Source organism: Serinus canaria, chromosome 3 (genome assembly GCF_022539315.1).
Source record: "Serinus canaria isolate serCan28SL12 chromosome 3, serCan2020, whole genome shotgun sequence".
NCBI lineage: Eukaryota > Metazoa > Chordata > Aves > Passeriformes > Fringillidae > Serinus > Serinus canaria.
In genome coordinates this window covers 50,191,050-50,209,793 of record NC_066316.1, presented here as the reverse complement: position 1 = coordinate 50,209,793, position 18,744 = coordinate 50,191,050, and the positions used below count along the sequence as shown (strand labels likewise).

Genomic DNA, 18,744 nt, shown 5'->3' with positions numbered 1-18,744 from the left:
TTGTCCCACAGTGAACAAAACCTGTCAAGTTTGATGCTTTCACTGATCTGTTCACTTGGACATGCAAACAACAAGCTTTTGTTTAGCAAAAGAACCCATTATTTTTCTCTGGAATTACAAAAAATGCCATTCTTAAGTACAAAAGCAATGTGTCAAGCAGCATAGCATTTTCAAAAGCCTTCACTGGGCTACAGCCCATAGCAGTAAGCAATGAGTTTACTGTAGGTTGTCAGTTCTCAGGATTAGGGGCATCCTTGGCCCCAGTCATAGAAGCACTCTTGACAGCTGAACTAGTATACGCCTGATGACACCTCCCTGAAAACTGACTTTCTTTTAATAGGGCAGAATCACTTTTTTATTAATTCCAGCTCCTAAAGAATCAGTCCTTATCAGGAGGACTTCATTATATTATACAATATTTAACAAAAATATTATAATAATGTAAAAAAATGTATAGGTATGTTACCTGTATCTGGGCCTCTGCATCCCTAATAGATATATTCAGGGAGCTGACTGTGGACCCTGAACGGGGTCTCTTCTCTTGTCTCAGGATCTCTGGACCAGCACTGAATGAATGCCTCATTTGCCCTTGATCTAGAAGATGTTGAGGCCGCTGGAGTACAGGTGAGTCTGGCCCTCTTGAACCCAGGAGTTCCCCTTTCTTTTCCACTTTGACCTCTTTGGTGAAGGATGTCATGGCCTGTTGCTGCTTTCTCTTTTTGTATTCTGTCATAAACTTGGAGATGGTTTTGTCAGTGGCTATGGTGTAGATTTTGTTACCAGCACTCTCCCACCATTCCTTTTTCTTGGTTTGCTCTTTTTTTTCTGGTTTAGGACTCAGGGGTGGGGGTAGCAGCAATATTTCTCCACTCCCTCCTCGAGGTGTCAAGCTGTCTCCCAGCTGGTCCCTGATTTGACTTCGGTCATCTTCTGATGGTGTGTCCTTTCCAGACAGCCCTCCAGTTGATGGGGTGGAGGTTTCCGAGTGAAAAGATGGTAAAATGAAGAAAGAGTCACCTTTGAACACGGGAGGCTCCTCTACATTGTTCTCCAGGTCCAGATGCATTTGGATGTAGTTGTTGCACAGTTCCATGCAGAGCTTGTGAAGTCGCTTGATCAGCCAGCCCCAGTCTGCATTGCTGACCGGCTGGACGCTCAGAGATGGGATTCGAGCCCTCCACTGCCTCTTCTCCTTCCCTCGTGGGGGACTGACCTGCGCAGTTTCTTCAAATATGTCTTCATCCTCTGAAGAACACTGCTGTGATGAGTCTGTGCTTCTCTCATCATCTTCAAAGAGGATCTTTTTCACTTGCTCTGCAGTGATGTTCTCCTGGTTTGTCAGGATTGCACAAACCAAGGCATGGAAGTAGATGTTGAAGCTCATTGCTGACTGGCGATACAAGTTGGCAGCTCCGCCAATGCCAGACACCTTTTTCAACAAACACTTCAGCCCAGGTCTGGTGTCAAACTCTCTGGCTGTTCTGTAGGAGTCCAGGAGTAAGTCAAAGATGACAGCCAGGTTTTGCATGGAGATGTACCTGAGAAAACCAGCCAACTTGTTTTCTGGTACTTGTATTGCCATTTTCTCCTCCAAGTTAGAAGGGCCTTTCACAAATTCTTCCAGTAAGATGTCATATAAATTCTGGAGCAGTACTTGGTGGGACAGCAAGCTCACCACTATTGTTCTGAAAGGAATACTTGGTAAACCAAGCATGGAAGGAAAAAAAAATCACAGAATATTAAAATGGTGCATTGTGCTTGTACTAAGAATAAAAGCAGACTAAGATATTTCAGCCTGCTATATCTGAGGAATTTTTTAACACAAATAATTCTTCCACCAACATGTCAGATAATCTTAATTTTGCCATGAAAAATTTGGGCCAAAACTAGTCTACTACTCACTTTCCATTCCCAGGAATGCTTAGGAGTACTTCTTAAAAATAAACCATGAAGAGGTATCAAACTAATAAAGAAACATATACAGAAACATCAGCAGTGCAATGCAGCATGCAAAGAAGCTGAAGTCTGGCTGAAGGCACATTTCACTGCTTGCTCTTAAGACTTCAACTTGAACACTGAGAGCCTAGCATGGACATATCTATTCCTAACCCTGTTCCTCACATACGATACTGGGTGATTCTTAGCTGTGCTCCTGTTAGAGAGATGCTGGGAGTTTTTTTAGCCCTCACTGATGTTTGATTTGCACAAGGGACACAGCAATGGTAAATGCCTCTGACCAAAGTTTTCAAGTCTTTCACCAGTAAATAACACTGAGACTCTTACAGGCAAGCAAGGCTTGGAAAAAAGACAGAATTGTTGTTTGGTATCTCATGGATTTCAAATTATAAACCAATCTTAAGGTCTATTATTAAACCTAACTTAAGGTCTTTTAAAAAGGTCTTTATGTAAGATTACAGGACAATGTTCTAAATGAAGCTGATCCACATAATAATACTTGGTTTGATGTGATGGGTCAAGTTTTATTTAGCACAGCTATCAAGTAAGGAAGAGATTTTTCAGTTTGCTTGCAATATTGAAGTTTTAGGTCAATTCAAAGGAAATCTTCATGTAACCTGAGAAGTTCAGTTGTAGACCTTTGACATTTTTTGTTGCAAAAATTATTCTGCTTTCATTAAACAAATTTCAAAAGAGTTTGGGAACACCAAAACAAAAAGCCTTTTTTTTTTTTCCGAGACATCCTATCAAAGCCCAATTTTCAGAATACAACATTTTTTTAAAAAATTCAGGCAAAACTGTTATTTAGTTACATTCCCTGTATCACTTTGCCTACCATGACACAGCTGATACATCTGTAAAATTTAGTAGTCTTATTATTTGACAGTGATAAAATGTTAATGATTAGTACATACAGTTGAGCTCTTTATGGGAAAGTAGTTTTCTGCTGTAAAAATCATTAGAGGCTCTGACTCAAAAAAGCTCTTAAGAGCATGTATAAAGTTAAATGAGAGCTTGCAGTGATTTCAAGCAACTAATCCTGTTCCAAAAGCAGGGTCAGGAATGAAGGAGATCTGCTTTCCTTGTAATAGCCAAAAAAGCAATTTACAAGGACAGTAAAACGTACTGCTCAATCCCAAAAGAAACTGGTAGAGACTTACAGATGAAAACACAGTGTCAAAGCTGGTTAAGGATAGTATTTTCTTACTCTGTCCAAAGTCTCAAACTGAAATATATGATTATTTTTCAGGAAGAAGAAAAGCTCCCTTACCCCAGCTTCCTGTGAAACGATGCAGCATTAAGGAAACAAAACCAAAAGGGAGAAGTGAAACCCTGCTAAGGTTAAAGTAAAACTTTTGGAAAGGCCACATTTACTATCATGCATGATTGCCATATTACTGCACTGCTGTAGCAAATAATATGAAAACAGTGGCACAGTCAACTTGTGAGCTGTGTTTGGATGAAAAAATGAGCATTGCTGGGACAACACTTGGCTATGGGCATATACACCTTTAGCAGCTGGTTGGACAAAGAGCAGTGTGAGAGCATTCAGAGTTTGCATTAATTGCAAGCTTTATTTATTTGTTTAAAGACAAGCAAGACCCTTGCTGCCCTTACAAACACAGCCTGTTAGATTGCATGGCCTTAAGTGTTATGAGAGGTGAATATTCCAGTCTTTTGCTTTGCATTCATAATAACAAGAAGAATGACCTGCTAGCCTTTGGATAAAGTAGAAATTTTCCCCTATAAAGGAGTTTAGGAAGGTTTAAGCAACCTAAGGGGCCTGTTCTCTGATGGTGAGGCAACAGAGCTCCTGCTCTCAGGGGAAAACTGCCATACAGCAGTGTAAGAACAGAGACATCTTGCATGGCCTTTCCTCTTGTCCATCCAAAGAAGGACCATCACATGGTGGCTCCTTGCTGCAAGTAATAGTTTAGATTTGAATGGTATAAACCCATGTTTGGTACCTCGCAAAAGACAAGTCATGCAATTATGTGCCTTGCAATACAAACACAAACCCTGAATGCAGAATTCTGATTCTTGGCCCAAATGATGGTACAGCAGTTGTTTAAACAACCACGTGCAAGCAAAGGGAAATACTCTTTCACAGGATCAGACTGTAGTGCAAACAGAGGAGTTTTTCAGGTGGTTACATAACAGAAAGACTTCCACAAAAATAATGTGCCAAGCAAAAACAACACTCCCTAGCTCAATGTTGACAGCTCTGCAGTTTTGGATGTGGTCTCTTCAGTTTATAATGGCCCAGTTCATCCATTTCCTACCTTCTTAACCAAGTAATACTGAATTTAAAAGACCCCTAGTGAAGCAGACATTGAATTTGATAGCTATCTCTAAAACCACAACAGTGTCACAAAACCTAATTTGATCAGTGTATTCATTTTTGTTGATGAGCCCTATGGGGAGGTATGATTTACCAGGCTCAGTTCACATTTCTTCCTGTTCAGCAATATTTTTATCTAGCTTTTAGTGACACAGTGTTTTCCTTGGAAGATATTTTACCTTCTCTGGTTATGCCCATTTGGTTTCTTATCTGGTGGCAGGTCAATGATGAGCACACATGACTGGGCATGTTCAAACCCTTCCTTGTTGCTAGGGGTTTTTGGGGAGCATTGAGTCTCCAGCATGAAGACCTAGAAAGCAACAAGTTACATAAAACAATCAGTTTAGCACTTGCAGTGGGTCTGGGGTGGGGGACGGGCTGGGAATAGGATTTCCTGCAGTGTGAAATATCTGTCATTCTGAATTATTTTACAGTGACAGAGAGAATGCAAGGTATCCCCCCAGGCAGACCTTTCCTGGAGTATGCTACTTTGGTTAAACAGCAATGGGCTGCCTCCAGACATCCAGCGGGGTGCAGGGCAAAGGACAGACATACTTTTCTTTGAACTTTTTAAAGGCATAACACCAAATACCAAACCAAGCTTTCTGCTGTCTGTATGCTTCTATCTGAAAGCACCATGTACAGTGGAGACAAGGACCTGTTTGCAGTTAGCCAGTTGCACCTAGAAAGGCTGGTTGTTGAAAGGACTATTTACAGCCATGAAGATAGAAGAGACACCTAATATGCAACCCTTTGGGGGTGTGCTGTGATTTAACCACAGACAGCAACTAAATACTAAACAGCCATGAACTTACCACACCCCACACCCCTCCCTCTCTAGGATGGGGAGGGGAATCAGGGAAAAAAGATAAACCCCATGGGTTTAATAATTTAAATAAAATACAGTAACCACCAACCATCACAAAAAGGGCAACAACAACAACAACAACAACAAAACCCCAAACAAAACAAAACAAAACAAAACAAAACAAAAACCCACAAAAAAGAGAAAAAAAAAAAGAGAGGCAAATTACTCATCGCCCCTCATCACCCAATGACTGATGCCCAGCCTGCTTTTGAGCAGTCCCTACCAGACAACTGCCCTCATTTACATAGTGAGCATGACACTCTTTGGTATGGGATATCCCTCTGGCCAGTCTCCATCAGCTGTCCTGGCCAGGCTCCCACCCAGGCTTCTCATGTCCCTCCTTCCTGGCAGAGGATGAAAAACTGAATGGTCCTGGACCGAGTGTAAGCACTACTCAGCAACAACTAGAACATCAGTATGTTATCAACTTTATTCTCATACTAAATTCAAACCACAGTACTGTACCAACTACGAGGAAGAAAATTAACTCCATCCCAACCAAAATTAGTTCAGTGGGAAACAGGGAAAGAACTCTCAATTGTTGTGGCTTTGCTTTGTAGCTTCATAGCTGTAGCAAATCCTCACTGCAGAGGACTCAGGGAGTGCCACTGATAGTGTCTACAAGAAAAGTATTATTGTTATATTCCTTGCTTTCTTGAGTTCTGCATCTTTAAAACTTAATTTAAAACACATTTTCTATTCAAACAAAGTCTGCCACTACCACATTATTTGGGATCACCAGTCCTGGTCTGTGTGCCTCAGATTTTCAAGCAGCATCAGAGTATGATTTATCAAGTCAGAAATTGACACCAAACATCTGCTGGCTGTTTTAATCTATCTGCTTTCCCAGGCTGAAACTGTCATATGGTATTTACAGTTTTATGGTACCCTGCAGGTCATTAGGTTCAGTCTGCTGTATTTCAAAGAACTTGTTTCATATAACCACTTTCATAGAATGAATAACCTTCATTGTAGTCAAAAGAACCCTAAGAAGGTTCCAAGTTTGCTCTGCTGATTCTGATTAGGAGTTAGTGAATCATTTGTTAAATGTCAGCATTATCCCCTAGTTCCCAGTAACCCTTTTTCTTCTTTGCCAATAAATACCTAGGTATTTATAGAGAAAAATGCTTAGATAGGCTAATCAGATCTTGTTTTCCTGTTTTCCTATTTTCATCTCTATTCTAGTGCAATTTTTGTCCTTTGAATTTATCATTCCTTACAGAGTATTCAGAAATCTATGTGACATTCTTGATGAGGATTCACAGTAACACTACTATTTCCCTTTCTCTATCAGAAACATCTCCACTGATGTATGCTACCCTGGCAATTTTTAAAATTACGTTACACAGCAGGGTCATTGTCAGTCCTCTCTTTTTTTTTTCCTAGTTTTTGCTAATTTTTCTGAATACTACTATTAGACAATTGATGTTAGCCTGGTGATGAGAAAGTCTTTGCCTGTAGGGTTTGTGAGGAAGATGGTGTAAAAAATACACCTTCATGAAGAAAACTCCAAGTTTAAAAGGTTTTCTGACTTCCCCTGAAACACCTGTCAGTACCTGCTGTGCCATGGCTCTGATCCTCCAGTACTCAGCTTCAGCACTTGGTGAGAGGGAGGGGGCTGCCACCTTCACTTCACAGGCATCTCCACTGAAGCTTTCAGTACCACTGTGGAAATAGCCCAACAGGTTCTACAGAGAGACACAACATCAGAATTTCACTAAACAAATGACTATAGCCATGTCCAGCCTGTTTGTGTGAAATACAAAATTCAGTGGCCTTTGCCATTCCCACCAGCTGCTCACCTGCCATCTAGAATTAATATATCCAATGTAAAGGCAGTTTTTAATGGATGCTGGTCTGCAAAGACTTTAAGGATTTTTTTGTTTACAAAACAGACAGTGAATTGAAAACTAGTCTATATGGAGCATGCAGCAACAGCAAAGCAACACTGTCTTCTACCTAGTTTTTGTAAATCCAGAGGAAGAAATTGATCAAAAGAGAAATTTTCACCTACTTAACTCTTCTGATTTCATACTGGCAAGGCAATTTAAAATAAGTTTGAACTGAAAGCTACTAGTGTGATCTGTTTACATTTAGAAAAACTGATTTCAACCTCCACGTTGATTCAACATGTTTAATTGTGAGTTGACAAATTATCAACTTGTCAAAAGTTAGTGCATCCACTGTATGATTACATTTTGATTGACAGCAAAATGGCAGTTTTACCTTTACTGGCTCCAGAGTGGCAGAGAATGCATCCTGCAAGGCACAACATGCAAGCCTCCACATCTCTTCAGTGAAAACAGGCCCTGCTGTCACCAACACATACCTGCAAGGACACAGGAAAATGTTACCACGTTCAAGAAGAAGTTAGACAATTCTTACTCCTAAAGGGAGAAGGTTGAAAATCCCCTTTGGAAGTGTCCAAAGCTAAGCTGGATAGGGCTTTGAGCAACTTGGTCTAGTGGAAAGCTCTCTGCCCATGGCAGGGGAGTTGAAGTGATCTTTAAGGTCCCTTCCAAACCAAACCATTCTATGAATCTATGAAAACAGAACAAAAGGCTTACTTAGTAGCTAGCTAATGTTATCCAATCTCCTCTGGTGTTATCCTGACCTATTTTTGTAGTCAAAACACTATAGTTTTGACTTTTTTTTCTCCTTTGCTTTTCCTCTTTAAGTAGACATCTTGCCACAAGAACCACACACTATGTAACTGTATAAATGCAGTGTTTATTTTGATTATGACTGTAATAACCTGAAGACTGAGAAAGGTGCTAATCACCTCTAAAGACCTATGAATGCCAGGAGAAGAACCTTTTTCTTAAGGATCAATTATTGACTAACTATACATAAGTCATGTGCAAGTGCTTTTTTTGAGAATCATACATGCAGTAATGCCTACAATCATAGGTTCTGAGGCACGCTGAAAACAGCCAGAAAAGGTTAAGGACTTTAAAATCCATTATTCCCCTAAAAAGACCTCAGACATATTGTAGACTTCTTTTGAGATGTCAACCAACTTATCAGTCCACAAGTTCTTCAAAGACATAGACATCCTTTTTGAATGAGCTAAGAGTGAACAGATTGGGTTACCTGATACAGGAGCAGCCAACTCTGGAAATAATTTCTGTTGGTTCTGCTACACAGGCTACCAGTAACTTGAAAAGATCTTTCAACATAGTATTGATCATATTTTCATAGCCAATATCTACAAGGAAAAAACACAGACTGGTTTTAACATCATTGCCTTTACATTATAATTAGAGATAAACAGTCTTGCTACACTTACTGCTATTCAGAGAATTTGCAAAACCAAATGCTTTTTATGCAGCTATTGAAACATGCATCGCATCAAGCTGAAAGAAGAACAATCCTTTTTAAGTTAACAACATAAAATGTCTGGACTGAAGTGGTACAGGAGAAATTATCTTAGATCCTGTTTCTAATAATCTAGTTCTTTATGATTAAAGTCTCTGTATCTTCTTTTGGGAATATACTAAAGATTATGATCTTTTAATTTTGAAGATAGCCCTGCTCTGAGAAAGAGCCTGGTCTAAATAACTTCCAGAAGTGTCTTACAATTTTTTCCCCATAATTCTAAATCCTATAAAGAAAAATAAATCCCAATCAGAAATTTTTAACTCTACTCCTATTTGATGCATGAGCAACCAAAAAAGCAATGAAACCACCTCCTCAAGTAGCTATTCAGCAACAGGTCACTGATGACAGTAGATATGACACTACAATGACATACCTGAGTGTATGAAATTCTGAATGTGCTCCACTACAAGTTCACTGGAAAGGCCAATGGCATGCTTGAAATTAGAAGATGCCACATCCCAGTAAGAGTGGTCACCATGGCTGCGATGGAGCCAAAGAGACATCGTGGGAAGAAGAAGATGTACAACTGCATAAATGCCAAATCCTGGTCCTTAAAATAAACACAATAATGGTTGTATGTACTTGCTTACAAAGCCTATATGCTCAGTAAATTTGCTAACTTGTTCCAAGCTAAAGCCTGAGGTAATGCTGAAGGAAAGAGGTTCTGAAACTATTTTGTGGGATGAGAGTGGCAAAATTTGGATGTAGCTATGAGGTACATTTAGCCAACTGTTTACCTGCAGTCTTTCCCAGCAGATCTGCAGGATTATGTAATTTTCTCTTCCATTTGCTAGACACGAAGCAAACATTTTCTGTGGCTAGCACATGGATAGAGTACCCCACCTCTTTCTTGTGCAATGAATTTAAGCATATGTTCAATATGCTCTTACAAGATGCCTTTTGTCAACAGAATGACGGACTAAGTGGAACAATTTATCAGCTCTGAGAAAATCCCTTTGTGGCAGAGAATGTCTCTGTGCAGCTTTAACACAAATAACATACTTTACAGAAATGGCTTAGGAGGCTAAAAGGTTTGGTTAGGACTCCACTAGCTCACATTTTATCAGGCCCTTTCATTACCAGGTGTCTTGGCAACGTCCCTTAGCAACTCAAAGAGCAGATCCAAAGTGGGAGGCTGGTGCTGACGGGGACAGTTGGATATGGCAGTTGTTAATTCTTCCAGTAGAATAATCCAGACATTGATAAGGCCTACAAGTAAAGAGAGAAAGATTAAAAACTATGAATTAGATACTGTTTGACAGGTGAAACTTGCCCTCAGAAATTACGAAAATTAATAAATTAAGTAACTTAAAGATCATGGTTCCTGCATGTTTACTGTTGCCATGTGATGGTTGCGGTCAACTGCCATTTTTTAGATGATGGTTTCCTTTTCCCTCTCTTTTTATCAAATTTGTGTTTTGTCCCATCCTTCCTCATCAATACACACCTTGTTCTGGTCATACTTCACTATTCCTACTAGCTCAGTCTCTTTAACCTTGCGTAAAACATCCCACAAAAAATACATAAATGAAACCTCATCTCATTACCATTGCAAATGCTGCCCAGAATAGATTGTAATCCCTTAGATTATGCTTTAAAGTAAGGCTCCTGAGAAGACCAGCCATAATTTAACTGGCTCCATTTGGTACTCAGGACTGAAGAGTAAAAACATCTCGTGAGGTATGATCAGGCTGCCTCACATGTCATCTTTAGATGTTGTAGAGGTCACAGAGCTGGACAATTGCCAGAACAGCAGATAGAACACAGGTGAACTCTTATCTACACCGGTAAGCAGGTATCCCCCTAAAAGATTCCAGGATACAACTAGTATTCAAGATTATTTTGAAGATGGTTAGGAGTTGCTGCCCTTCAATTTTTCACAGATCCCTTAAGTAACTGCTAGTTCCTCATGATAACATGAACAACTAGAAGGATCTTGTACATTACACTCTTACGTCACCTTAAAAGGCTATGGGTTTATTAGGCTAAAATGGATTTTTTTTGGTTCACGAATAAATTCCTGTTGTCTGCCAGTGGTAGCTATGCTGATGTAGTCTGTATTTTAATGATGCTTGCTAGCTAATTATGTTCTAAAAGCAATACAAGAGGGAACTTTTTTCAAGATTCACTGAGCTTGCTGACTGCAAGAGTCTTTCTGAGAAACAAGGAAAAAACAGTGAAATCATTACTTCGTAACTAGGTTGAGGATTTATTTATTCACACCACTTTCAGAGGGCGGTGGTGTGCCCTGTTTTGAGTCCATTAGACTTTAATGATACTTCTGGATAAGGAAACAGCATAAATGACTCAGAGTGAAATATGGACGTTTTGCAGTCTGGGAGAACTGAGTATCTCTAAAACACCCTCCTGAAGAATCCAGCATGAAATCAAATACAGTATGAAAATATACTGCAAATATGCCAAAGTAGGTTAAAACATTTTGCTTTATCCTGCTACAGACTTTGAGCACTAGAGTGCCAGGTGAAGACTGCCTTGTGTCTTTGTAAAGTCAGTTTGCCTAGCAACATTCTAACACCATTGCCATGTAAATAACAAACTGGGTGACAGCCTCAGGGCATAGCTCTGGCAAGAACCAAAAGAAGTTTTATTTGCTGCAGGGTGGTATTTCTGTTTACAGCAGGAGAGTAACAGGCAGAGTCACTTCAGTAGGCAACTGAGGTGGGGAGACCCTAGGTCAAGTTCCAAGTCTGATTCAAAGCAGAGGCTTCAATGACTTGGGTCTCCTACATCCCAGGTGAATATCCTAAAATCTCCTGAGAGAGGAAAACCAAACCCAGCACAGAAAGGAGTAAAAGGTTGTTTTGTGAAAAACTAGGAGTTGTGACTTTCTGGTTTCAGAGAGCAGCTTTTTTCTCCTTTATCCAGGGTAGCAGGAACAGGACAATCCATGTGGTGGAAGAGTCTAGATAAAGGTGGTACCAAGGCCCATTCAGATGAGGCACATGAATGAAATGCACTGCAGTCAGCCTGCTTTCTGCTAGATTGCAGCTGACTCTTTACAGAGGCAGCCTGTTTGGAACAGCTCAGTAGTCCACATATTCAGAAGTGACTGTGAAGCAAGTGGTTAAGTTAAAAGTGTAGCTAGTAAGATCAAGGCCATATTTTCTGATTCAGGGCTTAACAAGAAGATTAGGAAAAGAGTAAATATATACCAGATGGGGATAATTGAAGCAAAGACAATATATAATGTATTTGACTTGGATGTATTCTTAGAAATGACAGGGAACATATGAAGTATTGTAAAAGGGTAGGAACTACAAATACACCTGGCTTCTAACAATGATTGGGTCCAGAAGAGGGAGTATGGACCGTGACCAAAGGGTCACAAAGTCCTGGCAACCAGATAAAGGTGAAGAGTTTGCCATGAGGAAGACCTCTTACTTCATCTTCAGAAGCCCACTGACCCATTTCAAAGCCCACTGACCCAATTAAAGAAGATGACTGCGCAGCCGTAATGAACATTCAGCTCATTGTAATACCAAGCGGGGGCAGGTGATGCATATGTATGGGTGTCTGGGTGTCTTTATGAATATGTAGAGCTTTTGTAGATATATGGAGAAGCTACAGTTTTGGAAATTCACAAATCTTTGGAGGACTACCTCCCAGTGTGCCCAGTGTGCTGAATAAACATGCCACTTTTCAACTTTAATTAGTTGAAGAGTCTTCCGTCTGTGCATCATTTTGGCAACTGTGGCAGGACTCCTCCGTTTACTGTGAGACCAGGCTGGGCTGTGGATGCCTTTAGGTGCCACTGGGATATTCCTGGAGAGACCTCTGCTCCCTGTGTGTTCATTGAGGGGACAGACAAGACTGCTGGCATTACGGACAGCGGGTATGTTCATGATTATAGAAATTACTCTCTAAGCTGTACATATTTGTGGCTGAGGGGGCAGCTGGTAAGTCACAGGGGAGGCCCTGTGTGCAACATAAGCCCATACGTTTGCTTGCAAGCATTGAAGGGTTTGGTTGCTGGCTAAAGAGTAATTTGCCGTGTCAAGGGAATCCACTAGCAGCTCTGGGGGTGGACAGGGCAAATTCCTGTGTATTGCTGCTATTCTTTTATTTACTGCTATTTTTGACTGTGTGGGTGTGTGTGTGTTTGACGAAATATGTGAGTTTTGATTCTTGTTATTGGAAATCGTAGTTGTCACTGTTTTTGAGGGATATTGTGCATTTTTGAGGTAATACTACCATCTTGTATCAGAAGGTATAAAGAGCTAGTAACTCTTTGGCTCATTTCTAAGACAACACTGCTATCTGATGTCGAAAGTTATACTTGCAACTAGTTGGTTTTTTTAGTTGGTTTAGTTGGTGTTTTGGTTTTTGTATTTACTGTGATGTTTGTTTCTTTTTACTAAATTGTTAGAGGTGACTGGCAAAGCCTGGGCTCTAGCTGCAAGGGCTCAACTGTCCAGAGAGGGACTCTTAAAGTAACTTGGGCTTGAACCAGATGAGTTCTTGGCTATAGGGGGAGACTGGGCTGTTATAAATCACAGGATAGAAAGACAGAAAGGGTGTTTTTAGGGGAAAGATATTCAAGCCGAACAAACTGTTACTTAGCTTTTGATTGGGAGCTACCCTCAGCTGAGGACAATCTCAAAAATCTGTGGAGGTAGAGAACACTGGGAGTAACTCCTTGCTTTTTGTGTAATCTGACAATTTTCTATTGGGTACCTGGGTGGCACTCAGTTTGGGTCCTTCTTCATTGCAAGAGGTGCAGTAGAAGGTGGCATTGTATATGTTACAGGTGGAGACCTGTGTGCTCCAGATATTTCCCAGAATCAGAATTGCCATAGTACTATACCTGGGAGGGAGCATACACTGAATGTCAGATAGTGAATTTAGTCTGTGGAAAAGGTCGTCCCGAGAATTTAGATATTTCTGAAGAAGATTTGGAACAGTGCAAAATGAGTTGGGAGGACAACCCCCATGGTTTAGTTCTGATATCTGATAGGGGGTTGTGTTTGGGGAATTCCTGCCTGTAGTGAGAGCAATATGTTGTGTAAGATTAATTACAGCGTGGAATTTGTGTAGAAGGCTGCTATCATTTCTGCCAAGGGGCAGTCAAAGGACAATTTACAGGTAAAAGGTAAATTGAGACCAAGGACTAGGGAAGCCTGTGTCAAGTGCTGGTGTGGTTTTGAGATTTGTGTGCAGTTTTGGTACATTTTCCCCCGAGAAGGGAAAAGGGGAGGTGTGGTGAGTGTGCACAGTGAAGTGCGTCTACACGTAGGCTGTCTGTTTTAACCGTGGCTAGGAGAATTAAAGGAATCCCTCTCACACAGTGGTTCAGACTTGATCCATGGGAATTTCTTACTCCAGTGAATCTTGGAATAGATAGAAGAAACAAATGGGTTTACCTACAAGGATTATATAAGAATTCTGGTGGCCATTTAGTATCTTTTGATTGGGAATTTCCTACGGTAGAGAGTTGAGAACGTCAAGAAGGGATACTTGGAAAAGCTTGCCTCTGCGGATGTTTCTCTGCAGCCCCTGGTTCATTTAGAGGTTGGCATTGTGCGTGGGTGTTATTGCAATGTAGTATTTGTGCAGGATGATATTACTGTTATTCTGCAAGGCAGCAAAGTGAGTGTGCCCTGTGTCAGTGGAAACAGCACCTTAATCAAGCTGATTTTGAACCAGAGATTTTAAAGTTGGTGTGTCTGAAGTCACAGTACCTGAAGATTGGGTTGTGTGGGAAGAAAACTGGGAAAAGACTGTGAGATTTTGTGAAGCAAAGTTTAGGTAGAGAGAGTGAGAAGTAAGTAGCTGAGGTGTCCTATGAATAGAAATAGAAATCAGAGGAGAGCATTTGGTAGAGGTTGCTTGTCCAAAAGGCTCCCTTGTGAACCCTGGGTTTGTTTCTCCTGTATTCAGTGTGAAGAGCTGTGCTACAGACAGACATTGAGGTGGAGGAGATCAAGAAAGTCACTTTGTCATTTGTGTTATTCTAAGGAGAAAGGCCACTCAGAGAGCTATAAAGATTTCATTGGCAACTGATCGTGAGGGCCACGGAAGTAACAGGGCTGTTTGAATCATTGGAGAAGGGGGTTTCAGGTAATTTAGGGAAGCCAGCAGGAGTAATTTGAGGGGAGTGTGCTCTGCCTGTTTTTATAACCCAAGACTTTCAAATTAAGGCAAAGAGTTGGAATAAAGTAAAGAAGTGCTGGGAAAAGAAAAGTGGGAACTAACCAGAGTAAAGAAATTTCTAAGGCTAGTCCCATGGGTTGTATTTTGGCACACTGGAAAGAATTGGTGGGCTATGGAGGAACTGAAAATAAAAGGAATTTAATTCCATTTTGTAAACAATGGTGGCCACTTTATAGGCTAGAAGGAGTTGTTAGATGGCCACTGGCTGGAACCTTAGACTATGACACTTTATTGCAGCTGATATTATTTTTAAGAAGGGAACAGAAATGGTAGGAAGTAACATATGCTGATATGTTCTTTACTCTTCGGAATCATCCTCAGTGGCAGAGAGAAATTATCGAAGCCACCTACTCCAGTCACCTGGATCTAAAGGACATTGCTCTTGAGGACACTGAGACTTGGTTTACTGATGGAAGCAGATATGTCATGAGTAAAAAAAGGCATGCTGGGTATGCAGTTACCACCTGCAGAGAGGTAATAGAGTCTGACCACTACCAATGAACACTTCTGCACAAAAGGCTGAAATAACTGCCTTGACCTGTGCCTTAGAATTGGCAAAGAGAAAAGAAGTCAACATCTATACAGATTCAAGATATGCATTTGGGGTTGTACATGCACATGGAATTATTTGGAAAGAAAGAGGACTATTGAATTCACAGGGGAAAAATATTAAACATGCACAAGAAACTGTAAAATTGTTAGATGCAGTCCAGCTACCTGCAAAGGTAGCTATCATGATATCAAGGCATACCAGAAAGTGAGCTCTGAATGGGAAGAAGGAAATGAGCTGGTGGGTAGAGAGGCAAAAGAAGCAGCTAAAGGTGATGTATCCATTGAAGCAGCTTTAATTCCAGATGGACAAGTTTCCCTAGAAGGTGAGCCAAAATATAACAAGAAGGACAAGAGACTTATTGAGACTGAGAATGGGAAATACAATCAGGAAAGATGGGCCATTATACAAAAAGAGAAAGGAAAACTTGTAGTCCCCTCCTATTTGTTTTGGTCACTATTATAAGAGGAGCAGCAGAAAGCCCACTGGGGAATAGACACTTTGTATAATTATTTAAAAGATAGGATTGTAGCTGGAAATTTACAACGTACAGTTATTCAAGTGACCTGATAATGTAGTCTTTTGCCTCCAAACTAACCCCAAAAATATTCCCAAATCAAAACTTGGACAAATTGGAAGAGGCTATGGGTCTAGGCAACAGTGGCAAACTGATTTTTCAGAACTTCCCAGGAAAGGGGGTATTGATATTTATTGGTATTGACAGATACCTTTTCAGAATGGCTGGAAGCCTTTACTACCAGAACTGCCAAGGTACAAGAGGTAACTAAAGTACTGTTACAAGAGATAATACCATGCTTTGGAATCCCAGCCACAATACCTTCAGATAGAGGGCCACACTTCATTTCAAAAATTGTACAGCAAATTAGCTGCCAGTTGGGCATAGACTGGGAACTTCATAATCCATATAATCTCCAGTCAAGCGGCCAAGGGGAAAAAATGAATAATTTAATCAAGCAACAAATTATAAGGCTATTGCAAGAAGCAAAATCACCTTGGCCCCAGGCTCTCCCATTAGCATTACTGCAAATCCAGACTAAACCAAGGACAAAAGAATTTAAAAATTAAGTCCTTTTGAGATATTATATGGAAGGCCATAGGGGGGTACAAGAGGGAACATCAACCCAAGCAGGGGAAGAAACCCTACACTGCTACATGATGGCCCTAAACAAACAACTCAGAGAAATTGAGAAGCATGTGGCTGGGATTTGGAGCAGGGAATTAGATGGACCAGTACATGACATACAGACTGAAGATTATGTATATGTCAAATCTTTTGCAGAGAAAACTCTGGAGCCACAGTGGAAGGACCATTCCAAGTGCTTCTCACCACTTTTACTGCAATCAAGGTCAAGGAACAGAACACCTGGATCCACCATATGCGAGTGAAAAAGGATCCAGAAGGTGTTTGGAAAGTTACACCGGGTGATAATGAACTGAAATTAAAGCTTACATGGGAAAATAAGTACATTGTAAGAAGAAATGTTAATCTAGTTTGTATTTATGATAACTTTGTTTCAAAGAATGGCAAGTACAATTTGGAAATTTGTGGCCTTCATGACCATAGCTATGACCACAACTGAAGTTAATGCAATACCACGTGTGTACAATGCAACTGGTATATACACTTGTCGAGGAAAAGCTTATGACTTTTACTCCCGTAAGTCTCTGTCAAAAATGCTGAGAGTCACAAATGCCTCTGTTTGGGAAGGGAGAAATGTCTGGGGATGTGAATATGCGTTTGTTCAGGATGGGTTCCATGAATTCTACCAAGAACCAATGGAACTCATCCGGATTAGCCCTGAATGTTGTGACAAATGCTTAAGCAACTGTCCTGAATTCAGACTCAGAATAGAAGGATGTGCAGACAAGAACCACAGAATTGACTATAATATAACTCAAGTCTGTGTTGTTCCTTGGGAGCATAGAATCAGAACCAGAACAACCAATTAGCCTCTACCAAGACAGACTGCCCATACTCAAACTACACTAATCCAGATCCTAAAAGAGACAATTTGACCTATAATTACCAAAATTTGACCATATGCTATTAAAAAGCCTGGAATCCAAAGTTTACTGCTTAATCCAGAATGGTCCCTGAAGCGAGCAGAAATGGCAATGCAGGTAAATGCTTCTGCCATTAAACTGGAGTGTACCCCATTTCTTAAGACCTCTTTTATGGATGAGACCACTTGGTGACAGAAGCATATACCATATACGCTCAGACAAAAAAGAGATTTGACTGGATTATTAAGAACAGGAATGGTGGTTTTAAATACAATGGATTCTGAGGTATTAATGAACAAATTAACTGCAGCTGGTAGTGACACAATTAAGTTACAACAGCCTTTACAATCTCCTTTATTAGCTTTAGGTACCACCCAGTGGAAAGTGTCCAAGATATTACCAGAATGGGAAAATATAGAAGAATGGGACCATGAATTGATAATCAATACCTTGGGTACAGCTACTGAGAATATTTCTTTAGCTCTTAGGTGTGTACAAGCACAACTGTGGATGCAATCAGTGGCTGCCTCAGTTATTAAGGAAAGTGGAGAAGGCACCTTTCCTGCTGAGATCTGCAAAATTGTTTGGGATAATTCTTCTGACTTAGAAAGAGAATTTCAATCTTGGTAGGTTTTGGTCAATTTTACCTATGATCCTGTCACAAGTGTAGTACTGCTTTTGTTTTTTAAAGATGCATTATACATAATGCATCATTATTAGTGGATTTAATATACCCTATAGTTACTTTAAGGTAGAATCATGACGGAACTGTACCGTATACTTCTGAACAAAGACCACGGACACAGAAAGTTGAAGGGAACTGGCAGACTGTTAATATAGAGTCATGTGCCACAAGAAGACAATTAGGATTTATATGTGAAGGAAATATGAATAATGATCAAGATACTTGTCAGGATACAGAACAAAGCATTTGTCACTTTGTCACTTTGAGGTTCATTCAGTCAACCAGACAACCCTGCTTGTGTGTATATTTTAAGGTTGTGCCTGCCTCAGAACAGCATGTTCAACTACAGAGGTAGACAAGCTCACCATAAGTGAAACACAATTTAATCTGTGCATTCGTAACTTCGCCAAATTTGAAGGATGTGATTTCTCCTATCAGGCACCTGCTGTATCACATCAGTATCTAAAGGCAAATTTGACTAAGAAATATCACCTTGTGCCTATAGGAATGAATTTAACTTCAGTCAAACAGTTATTGAAACATGAGGATCTAAAGGAAATTCTTGAAGAAATTAAAATTATGGGAAAGAAGACCTGAACTACAATACATCATGACACAGAGACCATACTGAGAGTCTTTAAAAGGTTAGAGGAAGATATGTCTCACCATTAGTGGGATGTACTTTTTGGATGGTCACCAAAACCAACAGGTATACCTAATGCTTTAGTTCACCCAATTTTGATTTATTGATTTTAGTTAGCATAAGT

General features: G+C 40.2%; 1 protein-coding gene across 5 annotated transcripts in view; it reads right to left on the bottom strand.

The window, feature by feature from the left end:
* ARFGEF3 (ARFGEF family member 3) overlaps positions 1-18,744 on the bottom strand; it is a 93,818-nt gene that overhangs the window by 6,847 nt on the left and 68,227 nt on the right. For all 5 annotated transcript variants that reach the window (XM_050972538.1, XM_009092799.4, XM_050972541.1 and 2 more), the window contains 7 exons: positions 9,627-9,755; positions 8,920-9,096; positions 8,259-8,373; positions 7,392-7,494; positions 6,722-6,853; positions 4,477-4,607; positions 467-1,697 (listed from right to left, as the gene is read on the bottom strand). In XM_050972538.1, coding sequence (XP_050828495.1) covers positions 467-1,697; positions 4,477-4,607; positions 6,722-6,853; positions 7,392-7,494; positions 8,259-8,373; positions 8,920-9,096; positions 9,627-9,755 — 2,018 coding nt within the window. The remainder of the gene's footprint in view (positions 1-466; positions 1,698-4,476; positions 4,608-6,721; positions 6,854-7,391; positions 7,495-8,258; positions 8,374-8,919; positions 9,097-9,626; positions 9,756-18,744) is intronic.